Genomic DNA, 24,530 nt, shown 5'->3' on the forward strand with positions numbered 1-24,530 from the left:
CTTGAAAAACAATTTGGTAATATCAAGCCAAGTCTTTCTTTTTCCATTTTACCCCCCCAATTCACTCTTAGAAATTATCCTATAAACTTATACATATGCATAAAGATATATGAACAGGACATTTAGTACATCATTTTTACAGTAACAAAATACTGGAAACAAATTGAATGTCAGAATTCTCATTAAATTATCAGATATCCGTGTGGTAGAAAATCATTGACCAGTGATCGAACAGTTCAATCACTGAACAGTGAGGCGAATCTAGTTTGTGATATGGAGCAGTGTCCAAGATAATTAAGTAATAAAGAAAAGGAAAGGAAACAAAGGACAAAGAGTATGATTAGTATGCTAACATTTGCTTTTGTCTTTTATAAGAAAAATATACATATATTCTTGTTCACGCAAAAACTATCTCTGGAAGGATTCCTAAGAAACTGGGCTACTAGCTGCCTTTGGTGAAAAGAAAGAGATTTGGGAGACCGAAGTCTTACTGTCTGTTGTTTGTATTTTTTTATTTTATTTGACTTTTAACCATGTACACGTATGACACTTAAAATCAAAATATTACTGAAAATAAAATATTAAAATGGCTATGTTCTTCGTACGTATCGCTCTTGTATCATTTTAAAAATTCTACTTAAAGGAAATAATCTGAAAAGAAGATAGTGGTGATTAAATCATGGAGCACCCAAATATAGAAATATAAAGCAGTCATCAAAATTAAGATTCCACGTTGCTTTCAATGATACTGGAAAGTTGTGGTTTATTTATTCATCCATGTCATAAATTTTTACCGAGTGCCTATTTTATATTCTAGAATACAATACTTAAATACAAAGGCAAAATACGACATTATCCTCATATAATGATGTGAACTGCTTAAATATAAAATAGAAAAATGGAAGGAAACTAAATATTAATATTTGTTATCTGTTAGTAAAAAGATTATGCTTGAGCAATACATTTGAACATGCTCATTAGATACACAGTGGTAATAATAAATGGTTAATTCCAACCTTTATGTTTAGGACAAATTTTGGCTTGTTTTATTACTCCCCTGTGGAATATTTCCAGAAGCAAAAAAGAATGTTGAGGGTTATTCACACTTAAAAGAAACTGGATCATTGGTGGGAGTCTGCATTATGAGGACCCCGAGCTGAACTTTCAAATGCCGTCTTCCTCCTATTTCAGTTTTATGGACATACACTGAGAACGGGGCACCTGTACCATGGATCCCTCCGCTAGTGTTACCAACAGTTCCAGCCTCCAGATATCCCAGTTCATCCTCATGGGGCTCCCAGGCATTCACGAGTGGCAGCACTGGCTCTCCCTGCCCCTGGCTCTGCTCTACATCTTAGCACTTGGTGCCAACATCCTCATCATGATCACCATCCAATATGAGACCACACTGCACGTGCCCATGTACCATTTTCTAGGCATATTGGCAGTTGTGGACATGGGCCTGGCCACCACCATCATGCCCAAGATCCTGGCTATCTTCTGGTTTGATGCCAAGGCTATCAGCCTCCCTGAGTGCTTTGCTCAGATCTATGCCATCCACTGCTTCTTGTGTATGGAATCTGGTGTCTTCCTCTGCATGGCAGTGGACAGATACATAGCCATCTGTCACCCTCTTCAATACCCCTCCATAGTCACTGAAGCTTTCGTGATCAAAGCCACAGGATTTATGGTGCTCAGGAACGGCCTGTTTACTATCCCAGTGCCCGTACTGGCTTCCCAGCGACACTACTGCTCCAAGAATGAAATTGACCACTGCCTGTGCTCTAACTTGGGGGTCACCAGTCTGGCCTGTGATGACATCACTGTGAACAAATTTTACCAACTGATCTTAGCATGGATCCTGCCTGGGAGTGATGTGGCTCTGGTTTTTTCTTCTTATGTGTTAATCCTTCGCTCTGTGCTGAGGTTGAACTCACCGGAAGCAATGTCGAAGGCTCTGGCTACCTGTAGCTCCCACCTCATCCTCATCCTCTTCTTCTACACAGGTATCATTGTGCTGTCTGTCACACACCTTGCAGAGAAAAAGATCCCCCTAATCCCTGTACTCCTTAATGTGCTGCACAATGTTATCCCCCCTGCACTCAACCCCATGGTCTATGCACTTAGGATGCCAGAGCTCAGATTGGGCTTCCAGAGACTGCTTGGGCTGAGTGAAGATACATCCACTAAGTAACTCAGCTTTACAAGGCCATTAAGGTGTGAGGAAAGGACAGAGGTTTTAGATCTCATTATACCTTGGTTGTAATCTGCCTTTATCTCTCACTAGCAGAAAAAAAATGACCAATAAAATCATGAAAACTGTCAGTCTCATTGATCAAAATATGCATATGACAATTACAATGAAATTTCCTGTTACTAAAATAAGTAAGAATTGAAAAGTGAAATGTTGCTGACCACGGATGCTGTTCTGAGACTGGTACTCCTATACATAGCAGGTAGGAATGTAAAGTGGCCCAAATGGACCAAAAAGTAATTTGATAAAATTTACTGGAATGTTCATAAATGTTCATATTCTTTTGTCCAGTAATCCTATATTTAGAAAGACATCCAAAAGAAATGGTCTAAATGTAAACAAAAATTTATTCAAAAGAATTCACTAACAGTAATAGAAAATGAAGACTTTAAAACTGTGCATGAATTGACTCTAACTTGTACATATTTATGTGTTTTTCATGTCATTTTCATAATAAGGAAAAGAAAATAAATGTCTATTGTAAAAAGACAGAGAAAAAAGTTTTATTTTTGTACCAGATAATCTCAATAATAATCAATTAATTAATTAATGGTTAACAAGTGCTAAGTACTTCTTATAGGGCAGATAAGTGAAATACACACACACACACACACATACACACAGAGTCTGATTTAATATTCACAATAACCCTGTGAGGCACATACAATATTATTCCCAATGTACAGTTAAGGGATCTAGGGCACTGGGGGTTACAGAACTTGCCCCACCAACATAGTTTTCAAGTGGGGGAGCTGGGATTCTACTCCTTGGAAGACTGATTGCATAACCTTTGCACTATTCTCCCTGTTCCTCTTGCTCTGTTTCAGAATTGCTACATTATCTTAAGGAACCTATGAAACCTCTCTCTGCTTCAATTCTTCAAGTTAAAAGTAGTAATGATCATAGCATTTTGTTGATTCACAAAGTCACAGCATGCCATGACAAGCAAAAGAGATAATAAAGAAAACAGGTTTACGGTGATGGGTAGTAAGGAGGGCACGTATTGCATGGTGCACTGGGTGTTATATGCAACTAATGAATCATCGAGCTTTACATCGGAAACCGGGGATGTACTGTATGGTGACTAACATAATATAATAAAAAACCATTAAAAAAATAATAAAGAAAACAGGTTTAGATATGATATACACATGGAAAAACTGATCTAATTATGCAGCAAAGTTTTCTTCTTAGGAAAAGAAGAAAATGGTCCTAGAAAATGCCCTAGAAAAGTAGCTCTAAATAATCAATTAAATCTAAATTAAATTTTGTCGTTTGCACACCTAACAAAAAGGTACACTTTTGAATATAAGAGCGCTGACCCATGTTTGTTTTGTACCTTCTCTGAGCCTAGTACAGGAGCTCTGCATGTGACAGATGCTTAATACATGATGTGGTTGGTCAGCAGTATAAGATAGTCTGTAGACCTATGTATCACATATCCTGGACCATGATATGAAGAATGACCTCAGAAAGTTTGCATGAGTCCATCTTGGAGAACAACCTCTTAGAAGACAGCTCGGGGCTTAAGCAACACCAGAGCTCATCCCACCAGGGAAGTGAGCACTGGGCAGCACAGCAGACATGCAGGAAGTGAGTCCATAATGTGGGACCAGCCATCCTAAGAGTAATGTTTGGAAACTTACCCAAAAACAGAGACTATAAACTTTCTCCAAGAGGAGCTATTACTTCACCCTTGACCGACAATAGCCACTGATTCAGATTGAAGCAATCCTCCAATAAGAAAAGGTATGCAAGAGACAGTCACAGAAAAGGGCTTGAGCTTAAGCCAACCTCCACTGTTTCCACCCCAAAGGAGTAGGGTAATAACAACACATAACCTTGAAGGTTCTTTCCAGTGTCCACTTTCCCACAATGGATCAGCTAATTTCATATAGTCTTCATAGCAGCCTTCTTTGCTAGGAAACATTACTATTAACCCTTTTTCACAAAGAAATAGGTGCTCAGGTTGAACGATTATACAAGTTCATCAAATGGTAAATAGCAATGTTGAACCATCCTCAAAGATGCCTCCAAACTTTTTCATTCACACATTTTTTTTCATTTATTTATTCATTCATTCAGAAACACACACCATAAGTCTATGTGTAGGAGCCCCAAGTGTAGACCACTTTCAACAACTCTCTGGGGATGTGTCTCTCAGTTCTTTTGAAAATATGTAAACATCTAACATCTAACCTGGAGTTTCAGCAAAAATTCTGACACAACAGAAAGATGAGAGCAGTTAATTATTCTCTCCACTCTATGTGCCATGACTATAAAAAAGGATGTGCACTCTGTTTTATCTTTATAAACTATTCCTCTCCGTCATGTGCTTTGTATTTACCCATTTGTTTTGCCTCATGTGATGTTAATACTGTCGCACTATTTTATTTTTAATTGCCTATTTGTCTTTTCTAGCACATGTATTTTCATATCCAGTTGACAATTTAATTTGAACCTGTCTTTTCAAAACAGCATTAGCTGTGTCTTCATTACTGTACAGAACAAAATCACAATGAGATACTACTTCACACCCACGAGGATGGTTATGATTAAAAATACAGATAGTGGGGCGCCTGTGTGGCTCAGTCGGTTGGGTGTCTGCCTTCTGCTTGAGACGTGACCCCAGCTTCCTGGGATCGAGCCCCGCGTCAGGGTCCTTGCTCAGCGGGTTACTGCTTCTCCCTCTCCCTCTGCCTGCTGCTCCCCCTGCTTGTGCTCTCTCTCTGTCAAATAAATAAATAAAATGCTTTAAAAAAAAAACAGCTTTAAAAAAAAATACAGATAGTGAGTGTTGGTGAAGTTATGGAGAAAATAAAAGAGTCTTTGAGTGAGGCCGCTCTTTGATTAAACAGGAGTCACCACACAACCCAGCAATTCCACTCTTAGGTGCCACCCAAGAGAATTGAAAATGTATGTCCACACAAAAATTTGTACATGAATATTTATAGCAACGTTATTCCTAATAGCCAAAATATGAAAACAACCCAAATGTGCATCAACTGATGAATGCATTAAACAAATGCGGTGTACCCATACAATAGAAAATTACCCAGCCAGAAAAAGTAAAGGCACTGATACATGCTACAACACAGATGATCCTTGAAAATATTACGCTAAATGAAAGAAAGCCAGACAGAAAAATACACATATTGTATGATATTTATATGAAATATCTAAAATAGGCAAATCCGGAAGGACAGACAGCAGCTAAGTAATTACCATGGGCTAAAGGAAAGGGAAAATGGGAAACAACTGTGTACAAAAGGGTTTCTTTGGAGGATGGTAAAAGTTCTATAATTAGAATTAACAGTTGTACGGCATTGTGAATGTGCTAGAAGCCACCGAATTATATACTTTAAAATGGTTAAAATGCGGAATTTTATGTTATTTGAATTTTACCTCGCTTAAAGACAAAAAAAAAACCTTTCTCCTTATGATGTCTCTCCAGTGCCCTCTACTGCCAAAGTTTAGCATCATTCCCGTGGATAAAGGCATATACGTAAAGCCTCCAAATCCTTTCCCAGAGCAGGCCAAAAAACTGCTCGGAGGCACAGTAAGTTGATTAACAGCCTCGGTCACACCTTTGACGACTCAGCTTCCCTATGCACCATTTCACGCACATTTGAACTCCCACACAACAATAAAACAACTCAATATTTCTATCTTAAAAGAGCTAAAAAATAATAAATAAATAAATAATAATAAAGACATAAATGATACAGCTACTCTTCATACAAAGAAGTTCTCACCTTTTCCCCAAAATAACAAAATGCACAATCCCAAGAGTCATTGCATACATTGCTGGGAAAATTACCCTATACCTCAAATTCTGGCAGAGTCCCATCAAATATTCTGTTACCTACTACAGACGAAACTGTAAAGTTAACTTCCAATAACTTGTGTATAAAATAAAAATGGAAAGGAAAGAGAAGCCTTGTTCATATATAAAAATAGCAGCTCACTTATGAAAAGCAAATCCAAAATATTCATAGCTACAACAGCTCTAATTTCTGTCATAGTTCACAAGGTCATAATGGATATCTACCATATTTATCCCAACTCTGTCAAAACTTGGCAGAGTATCCAAACCCTTCACTGCTAAAGGGTCTGAATTCTCAGTCATCCTGCCCCTTTATCAGTCACTATACTTTTCCATTAACCCTTACTAGTGGGCATGGAAGTACCATGAGGCACCTCGGGCGATATCCTGGGTTCCCAGCGTAGTCTGCCTGTCTCCGTTGCATAGAAGCAACCTAATTTCCCCTTAGTTAATTGGCTTTAATCACTCCAGATAATAGATTAATCTTTTCTCCTCTGGTTTTATGGTGTAAGGCAGTAAGATGGGTACTTTTTTTTTTTTTTAGTTTTTATTTAAATTCCAGTTAGTTACATACTGTGTAATATTAGTTTTTAGCTGCAGGTGTACAATATGGTGAATCAACACTTTCCTACAAGGCCTGTGCACAACAACTGCACTCCTTAATCCCCATCTCCTATTTAACCCACCCGCCCTCTGGTAACCATCAGTTTGTTCTCTACAGTTTAGAGTCTGTTTCTTGGTTTGCCTCTCTCTTTTTTTCCCGTATGATCATTTGTTTTGTTTCTCAAATTCCACATATGAGTGAAATAACACGATATTTGTCTTTCTCTGACTCGTATCGCCTAGCACACTACTCTCTAGCTCCATCACATCCTTGCAAATGGCAAGATTAAATTCTCTTTTATTGGCTGAGTAATATTGTATTTTTTTACCACATCTTCTTTATCTACTCATCAGTCAATGGACATTTGAGCTCTTTCCATAATTTGGCTACTGTTGATGACGTTGCTATAAACATCAGGGTGAATGTGCCCCTTCAAATCAGTATTTTTGTATCCTTCGGGTAATACCTAATATTGCAATTGCTGGATCATAGGGTAGTTCTATTTTTAACTTTTTGAGGAACCTCCATACTGCTTTCCACAGTGGCTGCACCAGTTTGCACTCCCACCAACAGTGCAAGAGGGTTCCTCTTTCTCGATATCCTCCCCAACACCTGTCATTTCCTATCTTGTTAATTTTAGCCATTCTGACTGATGCATGATGATATCTCATTATAGTTTTGATTTTTATTTCTCTGGTGATGAGTGATGTTGAGCATCTTTCCACTAGTCTGTTGGAAGATGGATCTATATAAACAGAGGATCCAAATTAAAATACTTTCTGTTCTAATCCTCTGGTGATATTTGAAGCATCTGCTTCCATGACCAGATATGCACATTGAAATCCAGAATATGTCCCTATCGAAGCCAGGAACCATCAATACCCTCCACTTGCTAGCTACGTGTCGATCTGGTAGTGATGCATAGTGGTCCTGAGTTTCTGGTTGTCCCTGTTGACAAACAGAGCAATTTTGAGCTTCAGAAAGAATCAGTGGAGTAGACTGATTTATTTATTTATTGCCCATGATAGCATCACTAGAATAATCTCATGACCACTCATCTCAGGTAACCCAAGAAGACTCCTCCAGGAAGTGGATTACAACATCTACTTGTTGATGCTAGGCCACGTCTGGGTTCACAAAAGGGTTTTGCTAATAAGCATCAATATGCCCATTTTTACATTCCCTTTCTGCAAGTTCATAGTGTTCCATAACTTTGCTTGCCATACTGAGATTCATCTTATTATTCTGTTATCAAAGGTCCAGTTTAGGCCAATTCATTGTCTGTGATTGAAAATATGCATAATTCCATCCTATTCTATTGTCATTATCACTTAGTCCCTCCGATGCCGTGAAGAAACCCACTGAGCATATTTACCTTTCCTTTGGGCAAGTTCATTAGTGAAAACTATCAGACAGCAGTCATTCCCAGAGCAACTGACATTCTATTAGAGAAGATAATTTTAGATATTTGTAGATTTTCTGAAATACGTTGTGGTTTCAGGTAGAGAATAAGCCTACGAAATGCTTATCAATGTTCTTCTTTTGGAAATCTATACCATTTATCTCCATAGCATTTTCTACGGTGCCCTGAACAACGCATTGCTATTCCCAAGTCCTTCCTGGTTACGACTTCACATTTTTTATCAACTACAAATTTATTGTTACCAAAATTAAGAATATAAATAATTGCTGTTCCACCAGAATTGCTTACCCCCCTGACCATGCTTTTTTGCAGTCCAGCAGCAAATTGCCCAAATGTGCTGGCAAGTCTGTGACTTCCTTTGGCTATAGCTTGACAATAATAATGTACGACTTGGTGTACCTTAATTTTAGCAGGCTACACCTCACCTTGCAATGTATTACAAAATCCAAACAATGTAATATTCTATTAAACAAAATTGCTAAAACATTACGGATCTTTGATTATAGCAAAAAAGTGAATTTTCACACATGGATCAAAATATTGATTCCATTCCAAAACTGGGCAGCAACACGCAAAAGAATGAATCTGGACCACTTTCTTACACCATACACAAAAATAAATTCAAAGTGGAGTAAAGACCTAAATGTAAGCCCTGAAACCATATAAATCCTAGAAGAGAGCACAGGCAGTAACTTGTTTGACATAGGCCATAGCAACTTCTTTCTAGAGATATCTCCTGAGACATGGGAAACAAAAGCAAAAATAAACTATCGGGACTACATAAAAAGAAAAAGATTCTGCACAGCAAAGGAAATAATCAATAAAACTAAAAGGCAACCTACAGAATGGAAGAAGATATTTGCAAATGACATATCCAATAACGGGTTAGTATCCAAAATACATAAAGAACTTAAAAAATTCAACATCCGAAAAACAAATAATCCAATTTTAAAAACATGCAGAAGACATGAACAGACATTTTTCCAAAGAAGACATACAGATGGCCAACAGACACATGAAAAGATGCTCAACATCACTCATCATCAGGGATATGCAAATCAAAACTACAATGAGGTATCACCTCTCACCAGTAAGAAGGCTAAAATCAACAACACAAGAAACAACAAATGTTGGCGAGGATGTGGAGAAAAAGGAACACTAGTGCACTTTTGGTGGGAATGTAAACTGGTGCAGCCACTCTGGAAAAGAGTACAGAGGTTTCTCAAAAAGGTAAAAATAGAGCTATCTTATGACCCAGCAATCACACTACTGCGTACCTACCCAAAGAATACAAGGACAATAATTCAAAGGGATACATGCAGCCCTATGTTTATAGCAGCATTATTTACAATAGCCAAGATATGGAAGCAACCCAAGTGTCCATCAATTGATGAATAGATAAAGAAGATGTGGGAGATAGATATATATATATAGTAAGCAAAGTAAGTCAGTCAGAGAAAGACAAATACCATATAATTTCACTAACACATGGAATTTAAGAAACAAAAGAAACAAGCAAAGGGGGAAAATAAGAGAGAGAGAAATCAAGAAATAGACTCTTAGTTATAGAGAATAAAATGATGGTTACCAGAGGGGAGGTGAGGAAGGGGATAGGTTAAATAGGTGGTAGGAATTAAAGGGTACACTTATCTTGATGAGCACAGAGGAATATATGGAAGTGTTGGATCACTATATTGTACACCTGAAATTAATATAACACTGTATGCTAACTAACTGGAATTAAAATAAAAACTTAAATATATATTGGTTCCATTCCATCACAATGTTACTGTATTTCGTGTAATTTTTAACTATTAGAATCTCTGACAGCAGTCCTTAAGCAACAAATAAATGGAGTTTCTTAAGCTAATTTGATAAAATTAAAATAAAAATTAAGGTTTTATTTAATAATAGTATATGTAGCTAGAATACATGTATTATTAAACAGAAAAGGGTAAAATGTGACTGCATATGAATGTAAGCATCACACTTTGAAATTCCTCTAGACTGCTTCTCTATTTACTCTTCTCAATATTCATTCATCTATTTGACAAACGTTCATAAAATATCTACTATGTGCCAGGAACTGGTCTAGTGCTGGGGACAGAGCAGTGAACAAAAATTACTAAAAGCAGACTTTGCAAGGGCTTAGATTTTAATGTGAAAAATACAAATAAATGACTTAATAATATGACATGTTGCGATATATGCCATAGAGATAAATAGAGCAGAGAATTATAGGGTCAGGACTGCTATTTTAGATAAAATGATCAAAGAATCCATCTCTAAGGAACATTTGATCTGAATACAAATTCTATATCACTCTTCTATTCCAGTTTAATTAACACTAAAATTACAACGTCATGAAAGACAAAAGAGACAAGTGGTCCTAAAAAAGGAACTGATCAACACAGACAAATAGAGAGGGTTAGGTAAGATTACATTCAGGTAAGATCCACTATTTTTGGCACTTGAGGTCATTAGCAAGAGCACTTTCTAGGTAATGTTAAAACAAAAGTTAAATTGCAGTGAGACAAGAAATCTATAGGAGGTGAGGATGAGGAAGCAACATAAAGAGGTAACTCATAATGTTTGTGATACAGGAAATAGACAGGGGCAATCTCTGGAAAGTATATAGAGTAAAGATGTACTTTGAGACAGGGAGACTTCAAAACCTTCCTAGAATGAAGAGCACTATTTTCAGACAAGAATTAATCCTTGGGGAACCTGGAGTGAAAAACTGTCCATCTGGTGGACTGCTCTGGGACTAGAGTTGAATGGACCCAAAAACATTTTACGACTAACCCCTAAGAGCACTTGGGTTGTATTCCCATTGCAATGCCCAAGAAGACCCTGGAGGATGCTTGTTATAAAGTAGGGAGGGCCTGGAGAGCACCACACCAGGATCAGGCATCTCACAGATCTAATTTATACAGTAACCCCAGACTCCAGGGGTGGCAAGCAAGGACAGGAATCTGTTCTGAACAACACAAGGCTGAACACAGGCAGCTGAAGCCAGGAGAGCAGACAGAGCTACAGAAGGCATTGCAGGTCTCTTCCAAGACCTTCTTGAACTAGTAAGTAAACCCGTCAAAGACCTGCACCCTGAGAAATGAGGCACTGGATATCCCACCATCCTGTAGGAAACTCCAGAGATGAGGGGCTGGATATCCCCACCATCCTGTAGGAAACTCCATTCCTCATGTCAGAAGTTAGTCAGTATAGGGGCGCCTGGGTGGCATAGCGGTTAAGCGTCTGCCTTCGGCTCAGGTCGTGATCCCGGCGTTATGGGATCGAGCCCCACATCAGGCTCGTTTGCTATGAGCCTGCTTCTTCCTCTCCCACTCCCCCTGCTGTGTTCCCTCTCTCGCTGGCTGTCTCTATCTCTGCCAAATAAATAAATAAAATCTTTTAAAAAAAAAAAAAAAGTTAGTCAGTATATGCCTTATCTTTGCCTTCTATGGTGCTGCTTATTGGAGTCTTCACCTCTAGTACCTCCCTTCTCTCGGCCTCTTGACTTTGGTAGAGACTAAATCCTGTGACTGAGAAACAGGAGAGAAATAAGACTGAGTTCCAAGACTGTCAGTAAATCAATGATAAACCGACAGGCCTAGAATAATAAATTCTACACCCAAGATTCCTAGAACAAAAAGCAACTTTAAACAAAACATTGCTTTATTACGCTCAAAAAAAGACATATGATTGTTTTTAAAAGACCTCATATTTAATATAAATTGAAGCTGAGTTCTCATTAAATCAACCAAAAAAAACTGAAGATGTTTGCCATCATACTTATTTTACACTGATCATGAATTTCCAACTGTTTCAGTGAGATATGAAACAAAGATTAAGATATATTAATATTTGTAAAGAGGGGAAAATAGCACTGTTTGCAAGCAACTTTTTTAAAAAAAGGATTTGTTGTGCTTTTTTTTTTTTTAAGATTTTATTTTTAAGTAATCTCTACACCCAACATGGGACTCTAATTTACAACCCTGAGATCAAGACTTGCATGCTGTATGGACTAAGCCAGCCAGATGCCCTGTAAGCAACTTCTTGCTGTACCTAGAAAATCAGAAAAAGAGCATTAAGGGGAAAAATTTAAAAATTGATGATAGCTTAGCAAAATGGATGATACACAAGACAGAAAGCAAAACAAATAAAATTGTGATTTATAAAATAATAAACCCAAAATATTTGGTTTACCAGCAACCATTAATTGGTTGTGATAAGACAGAAAAAACTCACGAAATGTTTAAAAGTAGCACAAGTTTAGCAAAATGAATGAATGCAAAAGGAAATAACAAAAACCAATATAACACTAAAAAAGGTAAATTCACTGGATTTCCATAGGTCATAAGTACACACTGGAATACGTCATGAAAAAATTCATATTCATTCAAAATATCTCAAAATATTAATAATCATAATAAGAGTGCAGAAGTACAAAATTTTAATAAAAATTTTTAAAGATTTAAACAAAGGCAGGGAAAATCCACATTTGATGAATGAGTAGACTTGATAGTATAAGGATGTCAACTTTTTTTTCCAAAATTAAGCTACAAATTTTGCACACTCCCAACCAAAACTGCTATTTTAGAACTCAATATAGGAAATCCAAGTTTAATCCAGAAAATAAACACATGAAAAAGGACTTTAAAATTAAAGAGAGTAAGTAATAAGGGAATATAGTCCTCTTGTGAATTAAATTTATTATAAAACTAAAATGTTTAACGCAGTTTGATATTGGCACAAAATTAACCAGAAAAAAAAAATAGAAACAATCGAGTGCCCACATAGAACTTATACATATAAAAATTTATTATGTTACGAAAGAGGCATAATAATCACTTGGTAAGACATGTGGAAACCATTGCTTAATTATGTAAAATCACTTTATTTGCATACCTCTCTTTAACAGAAAAACTAATTCCATGTAAATAAGTTGCATCACAAAGCAGAAGGTCAACCATTAAAAATTAAAAGTTATAGAGAAGTGAATTCTGGTCAAAATTTTGAGTGAAGACTGGTCTTCTGTAACTGTTTTTTGGTTGAATAATGGAATATTTTGAGAATTTGATGAAAGCTAAACAGTTCCTCTCCCCAGAATAATGTAAATATATATGAAGTTTTTCCATATAAATTTAAGAAATTCACAGATTCCCATGGAGACAACTCATAAATTCTTGATTAAAGAGTTCTATTTAAGTTTATAAGACCTAGAAAGAAAACATTTAAAAATTGTGTAAGGTGCAATATACATATATCCAAATATGTGTGTGTGTGTGCGTATTTTAAAATTTGTAAGCAGTATGTAAAACCAAACAAAATTTGGGGAAAAGATTATAAAAGCCATATGACATCATTTAGTGGCCATTGAAAAAAATTTATATCAGGGGCGCCTGGGTGGCTCAGTCGTTAAGCGTCTGCCTGCAGCTCAGGGCATGATCCTGGCGTTCTGGGATCAAGCCCCACATCAGGCTCCTCCGCTATGAGCCTGCTTCTTCCTCTCCCACTCCCCCTGCTTGTGTTCCCTCTCTCGCTGGCTGTCTCTCTCTCTGTCAAATAAATAAAGTCTTAAAAAAAAATGTTTATGAAGTTTCCCAATGCATCAGAAAATTTATATGTACAATGCTAAGAAAAAGCACGGGATGAGGAATTCCACTTATATGAAACTTCATTAAAAATTTTTCTTTCAGCAAAGAAAAATGCTGAAAATTAAATATTCTAAAATGTTAAAAACCATTACCTTTGCTTGTTGCAATTTCGATTTATGGTTATTTTTCTTAACTTTTTTTTTGTTTTCTAAAAGTGCTACTATTCTATGTTTTTCTTATTTTTCTTTTTCAATTTCTTGAGTACTACAGGTTTATTATAATTATAAATGGCATGGGTATTCATTCTTCACAAAGGCAGTGAGGGATGGAGCCTTGATCTTATACTTAATGCCATCAAATGAAGAGAGAGGCAGCAATTTGAAAGGCAATATGGATACTAAATATTTGACAAGGGAAGGTATTACTCACAAATAAAGGTTAAAAAAAAATAAAAAAGAATTCTCAGGTATTGAAGGTTTCCAAAACCATAATGCCTATATGCTTTTTGATACAAACTTTGAAAATAGTCTGCAATAGTTCAATAGTGAACAAAACTGACAATGTGAGAATGAGGCAGACCAAGTATTTAGAGGACCAATAATGAGCCGTGAAACTACTTAAATGAAATGGTCTAAATGTGCGTGATAAATGCCTGCTGCTTTAAACCTACAACCACACAAAACTCTGAAAGTGTTAGGAAGTCTGGTGGTAATCTTTTCTCCTTAAATCTTGATTAATAAAATTGATGATTTTAAAATATAGCTTAATGTGTGTCTTTAAATTACTTTCATAATCAGAAGAGGAAACAAGTGATACTCCTACAGATACTGACCTTTTAGCTATGATTTGATGCCAGAGACTAAAATTTTGCTGAAGTTTTCTCACTTACTAGTGTTTTCAAAATATGATTCTTATCTAGACAAATCATTCAACCTCCGTATCCTCGTATGTAAATACCAACCCCTGTTGGGTGAAGATTAAATGACATGATTTTTGTCAGAAATCATTTGTCAACCACAGGCACTGTTTAAAAGAAAAACACGGTCAGCATTCTCCCTGTGGCTGCTTGGTCTCCTCCTGAAGATCCCCAGCAATGGAGAAAACACCTCTGCCCTCTAACTTTGGGTTCTTTATAACGTGCAAGTCTTCTGCTGTGTGTCTGCATTCCTCCCACACACACACACACAAAAATCTACCTGGAATTTCCAGAAAACAAAGCCAGTAAATCTTCACTGCTATTCTGCTAAAATCTTTATGTTAGAATCTGTTTTGGCTCTTCTCTTGTTCTTATCCAAACTTTTTTCAAGAGTCAAAGGGGTTGAGGATACATTATGTTAAAAAGGACTTACTGAGTTATTATAGATGAATCCCATACTTCTACACAAATTCTGAGTCTCAGCTGAGCTTATCAGAGCCTATTCTTATTTCCCCTTAATTCACAGATAGATGCTGAGAAGAAGACATCGCATGATATGGATACCACCCTGAGTATGACCAATAGCTCCAGGTTCCAAGTGTCTGAGTTCATCCTCACGGGGCTCCCAGGCATTCATGAGTGGCAGCACTGGCTCTCCCTGCCCCTCGCTCTGATCTACATCTTAGCGCTTGGTGCCAACATCCTCATCTTAATCACCATCCAACATGAGCCTTCCCTGCACCAGCCCATGTATCGGCTCCTTGGTGTCTTGGCTATAGTGGACATTAGCCTGGCTACCACCATCATGCCCAAGATCCTGGCCATTCTCTGGTTTGATGCCAAGGCCATCAGCCTCCCTGAGTGCTTTGCTCAGATCTATGCCATCCACTCTTTTATGGGCATGGAGTCAGGCATCTTCCTCTGCATGGCTGTTGACAGATATGTAGCCATCTGCTACCCCCTTCAGTACCCTGCCATAGTCACTGAGGCTTTTGTGATCAAAGCCACACTGTCCATGGTGCTCAGGAATGGCCTCTTGACCATCCCAGTGCCTGTACTGGCTGCCCAGCGACACTACTGCTCCAGGAATGAAATTGACCACTGCCTGTGCTCTAATTTGGGGGTCACTAGTCTGGCCTGTGATGACATCACTATTAACAGATTTTACCAGTTGGCCTTGGCATGGATTATGTTTGGGAGTGACATGGGTCTGGTGTTTGCTTCCTATGCTTTGATTATTCGCTCCGTGCTGAGGCTGAACTCTGCTGAAGCAACATCGAAGGCCCTGAGTACCTGCAGCTCCCATCTCATCCTCATTCTCTTTTTCTACACAGCTGTTATTGTGGTGTCTGTCACCCAGCTGGCAGGAAGAAAGGTCCCTGTCATCCCCGCTCTCTTCAATGTGCTACACAGTGTCATGCCCCCAGCCTTTAACCCCATGGTGTATGCCCTCCGGACCCAGGAGCTGAGAGTGGGCTTCCAGAAGGTGCTTGGTTTGGGTGCCAATGTGTCTAGGAAGTGAGCCAACTTTCAATGGCAGGGTTTTATAACTGGTATTACAGAAAGAGCACAGGCTTTGGAGTGCAACAACACTGGGTTAAAAGTCCCTATCACCCAATTGCTAGGAACATCAATTCAAATTAATTCACCTGTTTTGTACAGCATATACTATGTGCCAGGCACTGCACTGTTCTAAACATTTCACAAATATTAACTCATATAATTGCATACAAATACACTTGTTATTTACATATTTTGCAGATGAGGCAAGAAAGTTGAGAAACTTGCCCAAGGTCAAATGGGAAGGAAGTTGCAGAGTTAGGTTAGAACACAAGCAGTCAGCCAGGCCCCAGACCCCAGGAGAGGCGCTCCATGCACCCCCCCACCACCACCACCGGTTTCATGTATAAAGTACGAAACTAACAGTTTCTGTCTCTCGGAGATGCTGTAAGTATTAAATGAGCTAATGCCCGGCACACAGTAAGCACTCAGTAAAAGCTGTTATTAACAAAGTTCTGTAAGAAATAAATTCCAGAGCAGGTTAAGATGACGGAGGAGCAGGGGACCCCTTTTTCAGCCGGTCCCCTGAGTCGAGCTGGATAGGTACCAGACCAGCCTAAATAACCACGGAATCAGCCTGAGACGCAGGAAGATACATCTGGATCTCTACAAATGAACATCTCCAGCGCTGAGTATTGAGGTACGAAGAGGGGAGCCGTGAAACTGCGCACAGATGTCGGAAGATAAACGGAAGGGGGAGGGAGCCGCCGTGATCGGGCTCCGGGAAGCGGCAGCCACCTGCACGGGGAAGCGGGCGGACTCATGGATGGCACCCGCGAGAGAGCGGACTGAGACCGGTGAGCCGGGAGCGCGCGCCACCAGGCATCTCCCGGAACACCAGAATCCCGGTGTGCTCACGGGATCCAGACTGAGACCGGGAGCTTCCTGAGCGCGCGCGGGGCGGCTGGCGGCTGGCGGGCCACCTGCACGGGGGAGCGGGCGGACTCGCAGTTGGCACCCGTGAAACAGCAGACTGAGACCCTGAACCAGGTGCGCGCGCCACCAGGCTTCTCCCGAAACTCTGGAATCACGGTGTGCTCACCGGGCATAGACTGAGACCGGGAGACCCGGGAGCACGCGGGGTGGCTGGCGGCTGGCGGCATTGGAAACACAAAGGACAGAGACGCGCCGGCCCTGGAAGTGAGGGCAGGGACGCCGGGTTGGTGCGCACATCCCAGGACACTGCAGGGTTGAGCAGCACCAACAGTAACAGAGTTAAAGTGGCCAGAACATCAGTGGAGAACGGGCCGCAATCCCTCTGTTCTGTGACAATGCAGCCTCTGCTGCTCTGACTCTCAGAAGAGGCACAGCAAACCGCCAGAGAAAGCCGCCAGAGAACAAAAGCCTGGAAATACTGGCTCAGAAAGTGCCCATCCCCATCCTCCCTCGCAGGGGACACGGAGACTCTACCCAAACAGGGTTGCCTGAGTATCGGTGCGGCAGGCCCCTCCCCCAGAACACAGAAGGCAGGCTGAAAAATCAAGAAGCCCACAACCCGAGGCGCCTGGGTGGCGCAGTCATTGAGCGCCTGTCTTCGGCTTAGGGCGTGATCCCGGCGTTCCGGAAAGGAGTCCCTCATCGGGCTCCTCCGCTGGGAGCCTGCTTCTTCCTCTCTCACTCCCCTGCTTCTGTTCCCGTTCTTGCTGACTGTCTGTCTCTCTCTCTCAGATAAATAAATAAATAAAATCTTTAAAGAAGAAGCCCACATCTCTAAGATCCCTATAAAACAAGGGGCATGGCCTGGGACCCAGTCAATAATTTGGGCTCTGGACAACCCTGCAACCTCTCCTCATCAGAATGACAAGAAGGAGAACCGCCCCCCCCAGCAAAGAAAAGACAGTGAGTCTGTGGCCTCTGCCACAGAAATAATGGATATGGATGTAACCAAAGTATCAGAAATGGAATTCAGAGTAACGATGGTCAAAATGATGAGTAGAATTGAAAAAAGTATTAACGAAAAGGTTACTGAGAATATAGAATCCCTAAGGACAGAAATGAGAGCGAATCTGACAGAAATTAAAAATTCTATGAGCCAAATGCAGGCAAAACTAGAGGCTCTGACAGCCAGGGTCACAGAAGCAGAGGAACGGGTTAGTGAATTGGAGGATGGGTTAATAGAGGAAAAAACCAAAATAGAAGCTGCTCTTAAAAAATCCACGCCCACGAATGTAGGTTACGGGAGATTACTGACTCAATGAAACGATCCAGTGTTAGAATCATCGGCATCCCCGATGGAGTGGAGAAAAAACGAGGTCTAGAAGAGATATTTGAACAAATTGTAGCTGAAAACTTCCCTAATCTAGCGAGGGAAACAAACATTCGTGTCCAAGAGGCAGAGAGGACCCCTCCCAAGCTCAACCACGACAAACCTACGCCACGTCACGTCATAGTGCAATTCGCAAATATTAGATCCAAGGATACAAAATTGAAAGTGGCCAGGGCAAAGAAATTTCTCACGTACCAAGGCAAAGGCATCAGAATTACATCAGACCTGTCTACACAGACCTGGAATGAGAGAAAGGGTTGGGGGAGAATATTTAAAGCTCTTTCAGAGAAAAACACGCAGCCAAGGATCCTTTATCCAGCAAGGCTGTCATTCAGAATTGATGGAGAAATAAAGACATTTCAGAATTGCCAGTCACTAACCAATTTCGTAACCATGAAACCAGCCCTACAGGAGATATTACGGGGGGTTCTATAAAAGTAAAAAGGACCCAAGAGTGATACAGAACAGAAAGTCACAGCCAATACAAACAAAGACTTTACTGGCAACATGGCATCATTAAAATCATATCTCTCAGTACTCAGTCTTAATGTTAATGGCTTAAATGCTGCCATAAACGCCACAGGGTTGCAGACTGGATAAAAAGAAATGACCCATCCATTTGCTGTCTACAAGAGACTCATTTCGAGCCCAAAGATGCATTCAGACTGAGAGTAAGGGGATGGAGTACCATATTTCACGCAAATGGACCTCAAAAGAAAGCTGGGGTAGCAATTCTCATATCAGATAAATTGGATTTTAAACTACAGACTATAGTTAGAGACGCAGAAGGGCACTATATTATTCTTAAGGGAAGTATTCAACAAGTGGATATGACAATTATAAATATATATGCCCCCAACAGGGGAGCAGCAAGATACACAAGCCAACTCTTAACCAGAATAAAGAGACATATAAATAAAAATACATTAATAGTAGGGGACCTCAACACTCCACTATCAGAAATAGACAGAACACCCTGGCAAAAACTAAGCAAAGAATCAAAGGCTTTGAATGCCATACTCGACGAGTTGGACCTCTTAGATATATATAGAACGCTACACCCCAGAACCAAAGAATACTCATTCTATTCTAATGCCCATGGAACATTCTCAAGAATAGACCATGTTCTGGGACACAAAACAGGTCTCAACCGATACCAAAAGATTGAAATTATCCCCTGCATATTCTCAGACCACAACGCTCTGAAATTGGAACTCAACCACAAGGAAAAATTTGGAAGAAACTCAAACACTTGGAGACTAAGAACCATCCTGCTCAGGAATGACTCGATAAACCAGGAAATCAAAAATCAAATTAAACAATTTATGGAGACCAATGAGAATGAAAATACAACAGTCCAAAACCTATGGGATACTGCAAAGGCAGTCCTAAGGGGGAAATACATAGCCATCCAAGCCTCACTCAAAAGAATAGAAAAATCTAAAATGCAGTTTTTATATTCTCACCTCAAGAAGCTGGAACAGCAACAGAGGGACAGGCCTAATCCACGCACGAGGAAGCAGTTGACCAAAATTAGAGCTGAAATCAATCAAGCAGAAACCAGAAGTACAGTAGAGCAGATCAACAGGACTAGAAGCTGGTTCTTTGAGAGAATCAATAAAATTGACAGACCACTGGCAAGACTTATCCAAAAGAAAAGAGAAAGGACCCAGATTATTAAAATTATGAATGAAAAAGGAGAGGTCACGACGAGCACCATTGAAATTGGAAGGATTATTAGAAATTTTTATCAACAGCTATATGCCAATAAACTAAGCAATCTGGAAGAGATGGAATCCTTCCTGGAAACCTATAAACTACCAAGATTGAAACCGGAAGAAATTGATTCCTTAAACAGGCCAATTAATTATGAAGAAATTGAGTCAGTGATAAACAACCTTCCAAAGAACAAAACTCCAGGCCCGGATGGTTTTCCTGGGGAATTCTACCAAACATTCAAAGAAGAAATAATACCTATTCTCCTAAAGCTATTTCAAAAAATAGAAACAGAAGGAAAGCTACCAAACTCATTCTATGAGGCCAATATTACCTTGATCCCCAAACCAGGCAAAGACCCCATCAAAAAGGAGAATTACAGACCGATATCCCTAATGAATATGGACACCAAAATCCTCAACAAGATCCTTGCTAATAGAATCCAACAGTACATTAAAAGGATTATCCATCACGATCAAGTGGGATTCATACCTGGGATGCAAGCGTGGTTCAATATTCGCAAATCAATCAGCGTGATACATCATATCAACAAGAAAAGACTCAGGAACCATATGATCCTCTCAATCGATGCCGAAAAAGCATTTGACAAAATACAGCATCCTTTCCTGATTAAAACCCTTCAGAGTGTAGCAATAGAAGGTACATTTCTCAATCTCATAAAAGCCATCTATGAAAAGCCTACTGCAAATATTATTCTCAATGGGGAAAAGCTGGAAGCCTTTCCCTTAAGATCAGGAACTCGACAAGGATGCCCACTCTCGCCACTATTATTCAACATAGTACTAGAAGTCCTTGCAACAGCAATCAGACAACAAAAAGGGATCAAAGGTATTCAAATCGGCAAAGAAGAAGTCAAAATGTCTCTCTTCGCAGATGACATGATACTCTATATGGAAAACCCAAAAGAAGCCACTCCCAAACTATTAGAAGTTATAGAGCAATTCAGTAACATGGCGGGATACAAAATCAATGCTCAGAAATCAGTTGCATTTCTATACATGAATAACGAGACCGAAGAAAGAGAAATTAGGGAATCCATCCCATTTACAATAGAACCAAAAACCATACGTTACCTTGGAATTAACTTAACCAGAGACGTAAAGGACTATATTCTAGAAACTATAAATCACTCTTGAAAGACATCGAGGAAGACATAAAAAGATGGAAAGATATTCCATGCTCATGGATCGGAAGAATTAACATAGTTAAAATGTCCATGCTACCCAGAGCAATCTACACTTTCAATGCTATCCCGATCAAAATACCGAGGACATTTTTCAAAGAACTGGAACAAATAGTCCTTAAATTTGTATGGAAACAGAAAAGGCCCCAAATCTCCAAGGAACTGTTGAAAAGGAAAAACAAAGCTGGGGGCATCACAATGCCGGATTTCGAGCTGTACTACAAAGCTGTGATCACAAAGACAGCATGGTACTGGCACAAAAACAGACACATAGACCAATGGAACAGAATAGAGAACCCAGAAATGGACCCTCGGCTCTTTGGGCAACTAATATTTGATAAAGCAGGAAAAAACATCCGGTGGGAAAAAAGACAGTCTCTTCAATAAATGGTGCTGGGAAAATTGGACAGCTACATGCAAAAGAATGAAACTTGACCACTATCTCACACCATACACAAAAATAAACTCCAAATGGATGAAAGACCTCGATGTGAGACAGGAATCCATCAAAATTCTAGAGGAGAACATAGGCAGCAACCTCTACGACATTGGCCAAAGCAATCTTTTTCATGATACATCCCCAAAGGCAAGAGAAACAAAAGATAAAATGAATTTATGGGACTTCATCAAGATTAAAAGTTTCTGCACAGCCAAGGAAACAGTGAGAAAAACTAAGAGGCAGCCCACGGAATGGGAGAATATATTTGCAAATGACACTACAGATAAAGGACTGGTATCCAAGACCTACAAAGAACTTCTCAAACTCAATACACGAGAAACAAATAAACAAATCAAAAAATGGGCAGAAGATATGAACAGACACTTTTCCAATGAAGACATACAAATGGCTAACAGACACATGATAAAATGTTCAAAATCATTAGCCATCAAGGAAATTCAAATCAAAACCACACTGAGATACCACCTTACGCCAGTTAGAATGGCAAAAATTGACAAGGCAAGAAACAACAATTGTTGGAGAGGATGCGGAGAAAGGGGATCCCTCCTACACTGTTGGTGGGAATGCAAGTTGGTACAGCCACTCTGGAAAACAGTGTGGAGGTCCCTTAAAAAGTTAAAAATTGAGCTACCCTATGACCCAGCCATTGCACTACTAGGTATTTACCCCAAAGATACAGACGTAGTGAAGAGAAGGGCCATATGCACCCCAATGTTCATAGCAGCAATGTCCACAATAGCTAAATCGTGGAAGGAGCCGAGATGCCCTTCAACAGATGACTGGATTAAGAAGTTGTGGTCCATATATACAATGGAATATTACTCAGCTATCAGAAAGAACGAGTTCTCAACATTTGCTACAACATGGACGGCACTGGAGGAGATAATGCTAAGTGAAATAAGTCAAGCAGAGAAAGACAACAATCATATGATTTCTCTCATCTATGGAACATAAGAACTAGGATGATCGGTAGGGGAAGAAAGGGATAAAGAAAGGGGGGGTAATCAGAAGGGGGAATGAAACATGAGAGACTAGGGACTATGAGAAACAAACTGAGGGCCTCAGAGGGGAGAGGGGTGGGGGAATGGGATAGGCTGGTGATGGGTAGTAAGGAGGGCACATATTGCATGGTGCACTGGGTGTTATACGCAACTAATGAATCATCGAGCCTTACATCGGAAACCGGGGATGTACTGTATAGTGACTAACATAATATAATAAAAAATCATTAAAAAATTAAAAAAAAAAAAAAGGACACAAGCAGTCAGGCTCCAGAGTCTCTGCTCTTAACACTTTCTCTCTATTCAACCTTGCTACTAACTTTTAAAAACAGAAATTAAGATGACCAAAAAAAAAAAAAAAAGTAATGATATCTAACTAAATGAAATTGCATATCACTTGTCCATTAATAAAAGAAAATTCCATTTAAAAGTTGGCAGCAATTTTCCTGTCTAATGGAAAATACAGTTAGTTATACATGTAACTAACAGGGGTTAGTTATATATAAGTCAAGAATTTGACAGGAATTATTTTGTCACTTTACAAACTCTTTTACAACTCTTGAGTTAATCTGCATTAAACACTAAGAAGAATATCCCAATGGCTTTTTGTTAACATTCAACGTTACTTGAACTTCTCAAGTAAATTAAGAAAATCCCTGTGAGGTGCTGCAGTTCATTGGCAGTATAAAGTTCAGCAATCTCCTCAGAGTAGATCTTTCCCCATAAGACAAATGATACAAGTTTGTGGACAGAGAGAAGAGAAAGTTGGTAAAATTATTTTTTATTTATTTTAAGGTCAGAATATAGACCAGCAAGGGTGGAATTTTGGCTCCAAAGTGACACGTGAATAAGTTTGGGAAATTCCCCTGACCTACTCACATGGCATTATGGCAGACTTTGGAGAAAAGCTTAACATAGATCAATAAACTTAGAAGCCTCTTCTAGGGTTCCCAGACCCAATTCTAACATGGAGATGGAGGGGAGAGGGTTCCCCCACACACCTGGCCACATGTCTAAGAATTCAACCCAGTTCTGACACTATCTACTGGGAAAAAGCATCAGATTCCACAGGTTAAGGGTTCAGTCCTAGAAGACTGCCCTCACCCCCTGCTTCAGATGCCTAGTTGCAAGTCCTAGACTGTCCAACCTGTGCTCTTGACCAACCAGATACAGACTGGAGGTTCCAATGACCCCTCCTTGGGTTTCAGACACCAGTTACAAGTCCAGGTTGTATAAATCAGAGGTTTCCAGGACCTCTGCCTCGAGTTCCATTAATTTGCTAGGGCAGCTCACAGAGCTCAGAGAAATATTTTACTTACTAGATCACCAGTTTTTTACAAAAAGATATGTCAGGAATAGCCAGGGGATGAGATGCAGTGGGCAAGGTGGCAATGTATGTGTTAAGTGATGTGGACAACAAAGGCGAAAATTAATTAATTAATTAATTAATTAAACTTCCTTATAACTTACAGCCCATTGACAAGTACTTGGGACAGGCAGGGTGACCTTCCTCCAGGAACTTAGCTGCCTTGATGTTAATACTTTGCTAGAGGCAAAGGCAACTTTAGCTTGACATTAGCCCAGATCTCCAGGATCCTGTAAGTCTTCTTTAACATATAAAAATCCCTTTGGAAACTTCCTTTCTCTCTACTTCTGTGTGTTAGCAATCTTCTGTATGTTAGCAATCTTCTTCCAAGCATATG

General features: G+C 39.4%; 2 protein-coding genes across 2 annotated transcripts; both read left to right on the forward strand.

The window, feature by feature from the left end:
* Window positions 1-512: 512 nt before the first annotated feature.
* LOC125282514 (olfactory receptor 56B4) lies at window positions 513-4,828 on the forward strand. Its single transcript, XM_057316909.1, has one exon. The coding sequence runs from the start codon at window positions 1,229-1,231 to the stop codon at window positions 2,192-2,194; it is 966 nt and encodes a 321-aa protein (XP_057172892.1). The 5' UTR covers window positions 513-1,228; the 3' UTR covers window positions 2,195-4,828.
* Window positions 4,829-13,940: 9,112 nt separating this feature from the next.
* Window positions 13,941-16,142, forward strand: LOC125282513 (olfactory receptor 688-like). The gene has a single exon (XM_048217470.2). The coding sequence runs from the start codon at window positions 15,177-15,179 to the stop codon at window positions 16,140-16,142; it is 966 nt and encodes a 321-aa protein (XP_048073427.1). The 5' UTR covers window positions 13,941-15,176.
* The last annotated feature ends 8,388 nt before the right edge of the window (window positions 16,143-24,530 follow it).

The sequence above is a fragment of the Ursus arctos genome, unplaced genomic scaffold (genome assembly GCF_023065955.2).
Source record: "Ursus arctos isolate Adak ecotype North America unplaced genomic scaffold, UrsArc2.0 scaffold_22, whole genome shotgun sequence".
Taxonomy (NCBI): Eukaryota; Metazoa; Chordata; class Mammalia; order Carnivora; family Ursidae; genus Ursus; species Ursus arctos.

What these genes read in the sequence shown, in the direction of transcription:
- LOC125282514 (XM_057316909.1), top strand. Translation starts at nt 1,229, where the DNA reads ATGGATCCCTCCGCTAGTGTTACCAACAGTTCCAGCCTCCAGATATCC.
- LOC125282513 (XM_048217470.2), top strand. Translation starts at nt 15,177, where the DNA reads ATGGATACCACCCTGAGTATGACCAATAGCTCCAGGTTCCAAGTGTCT.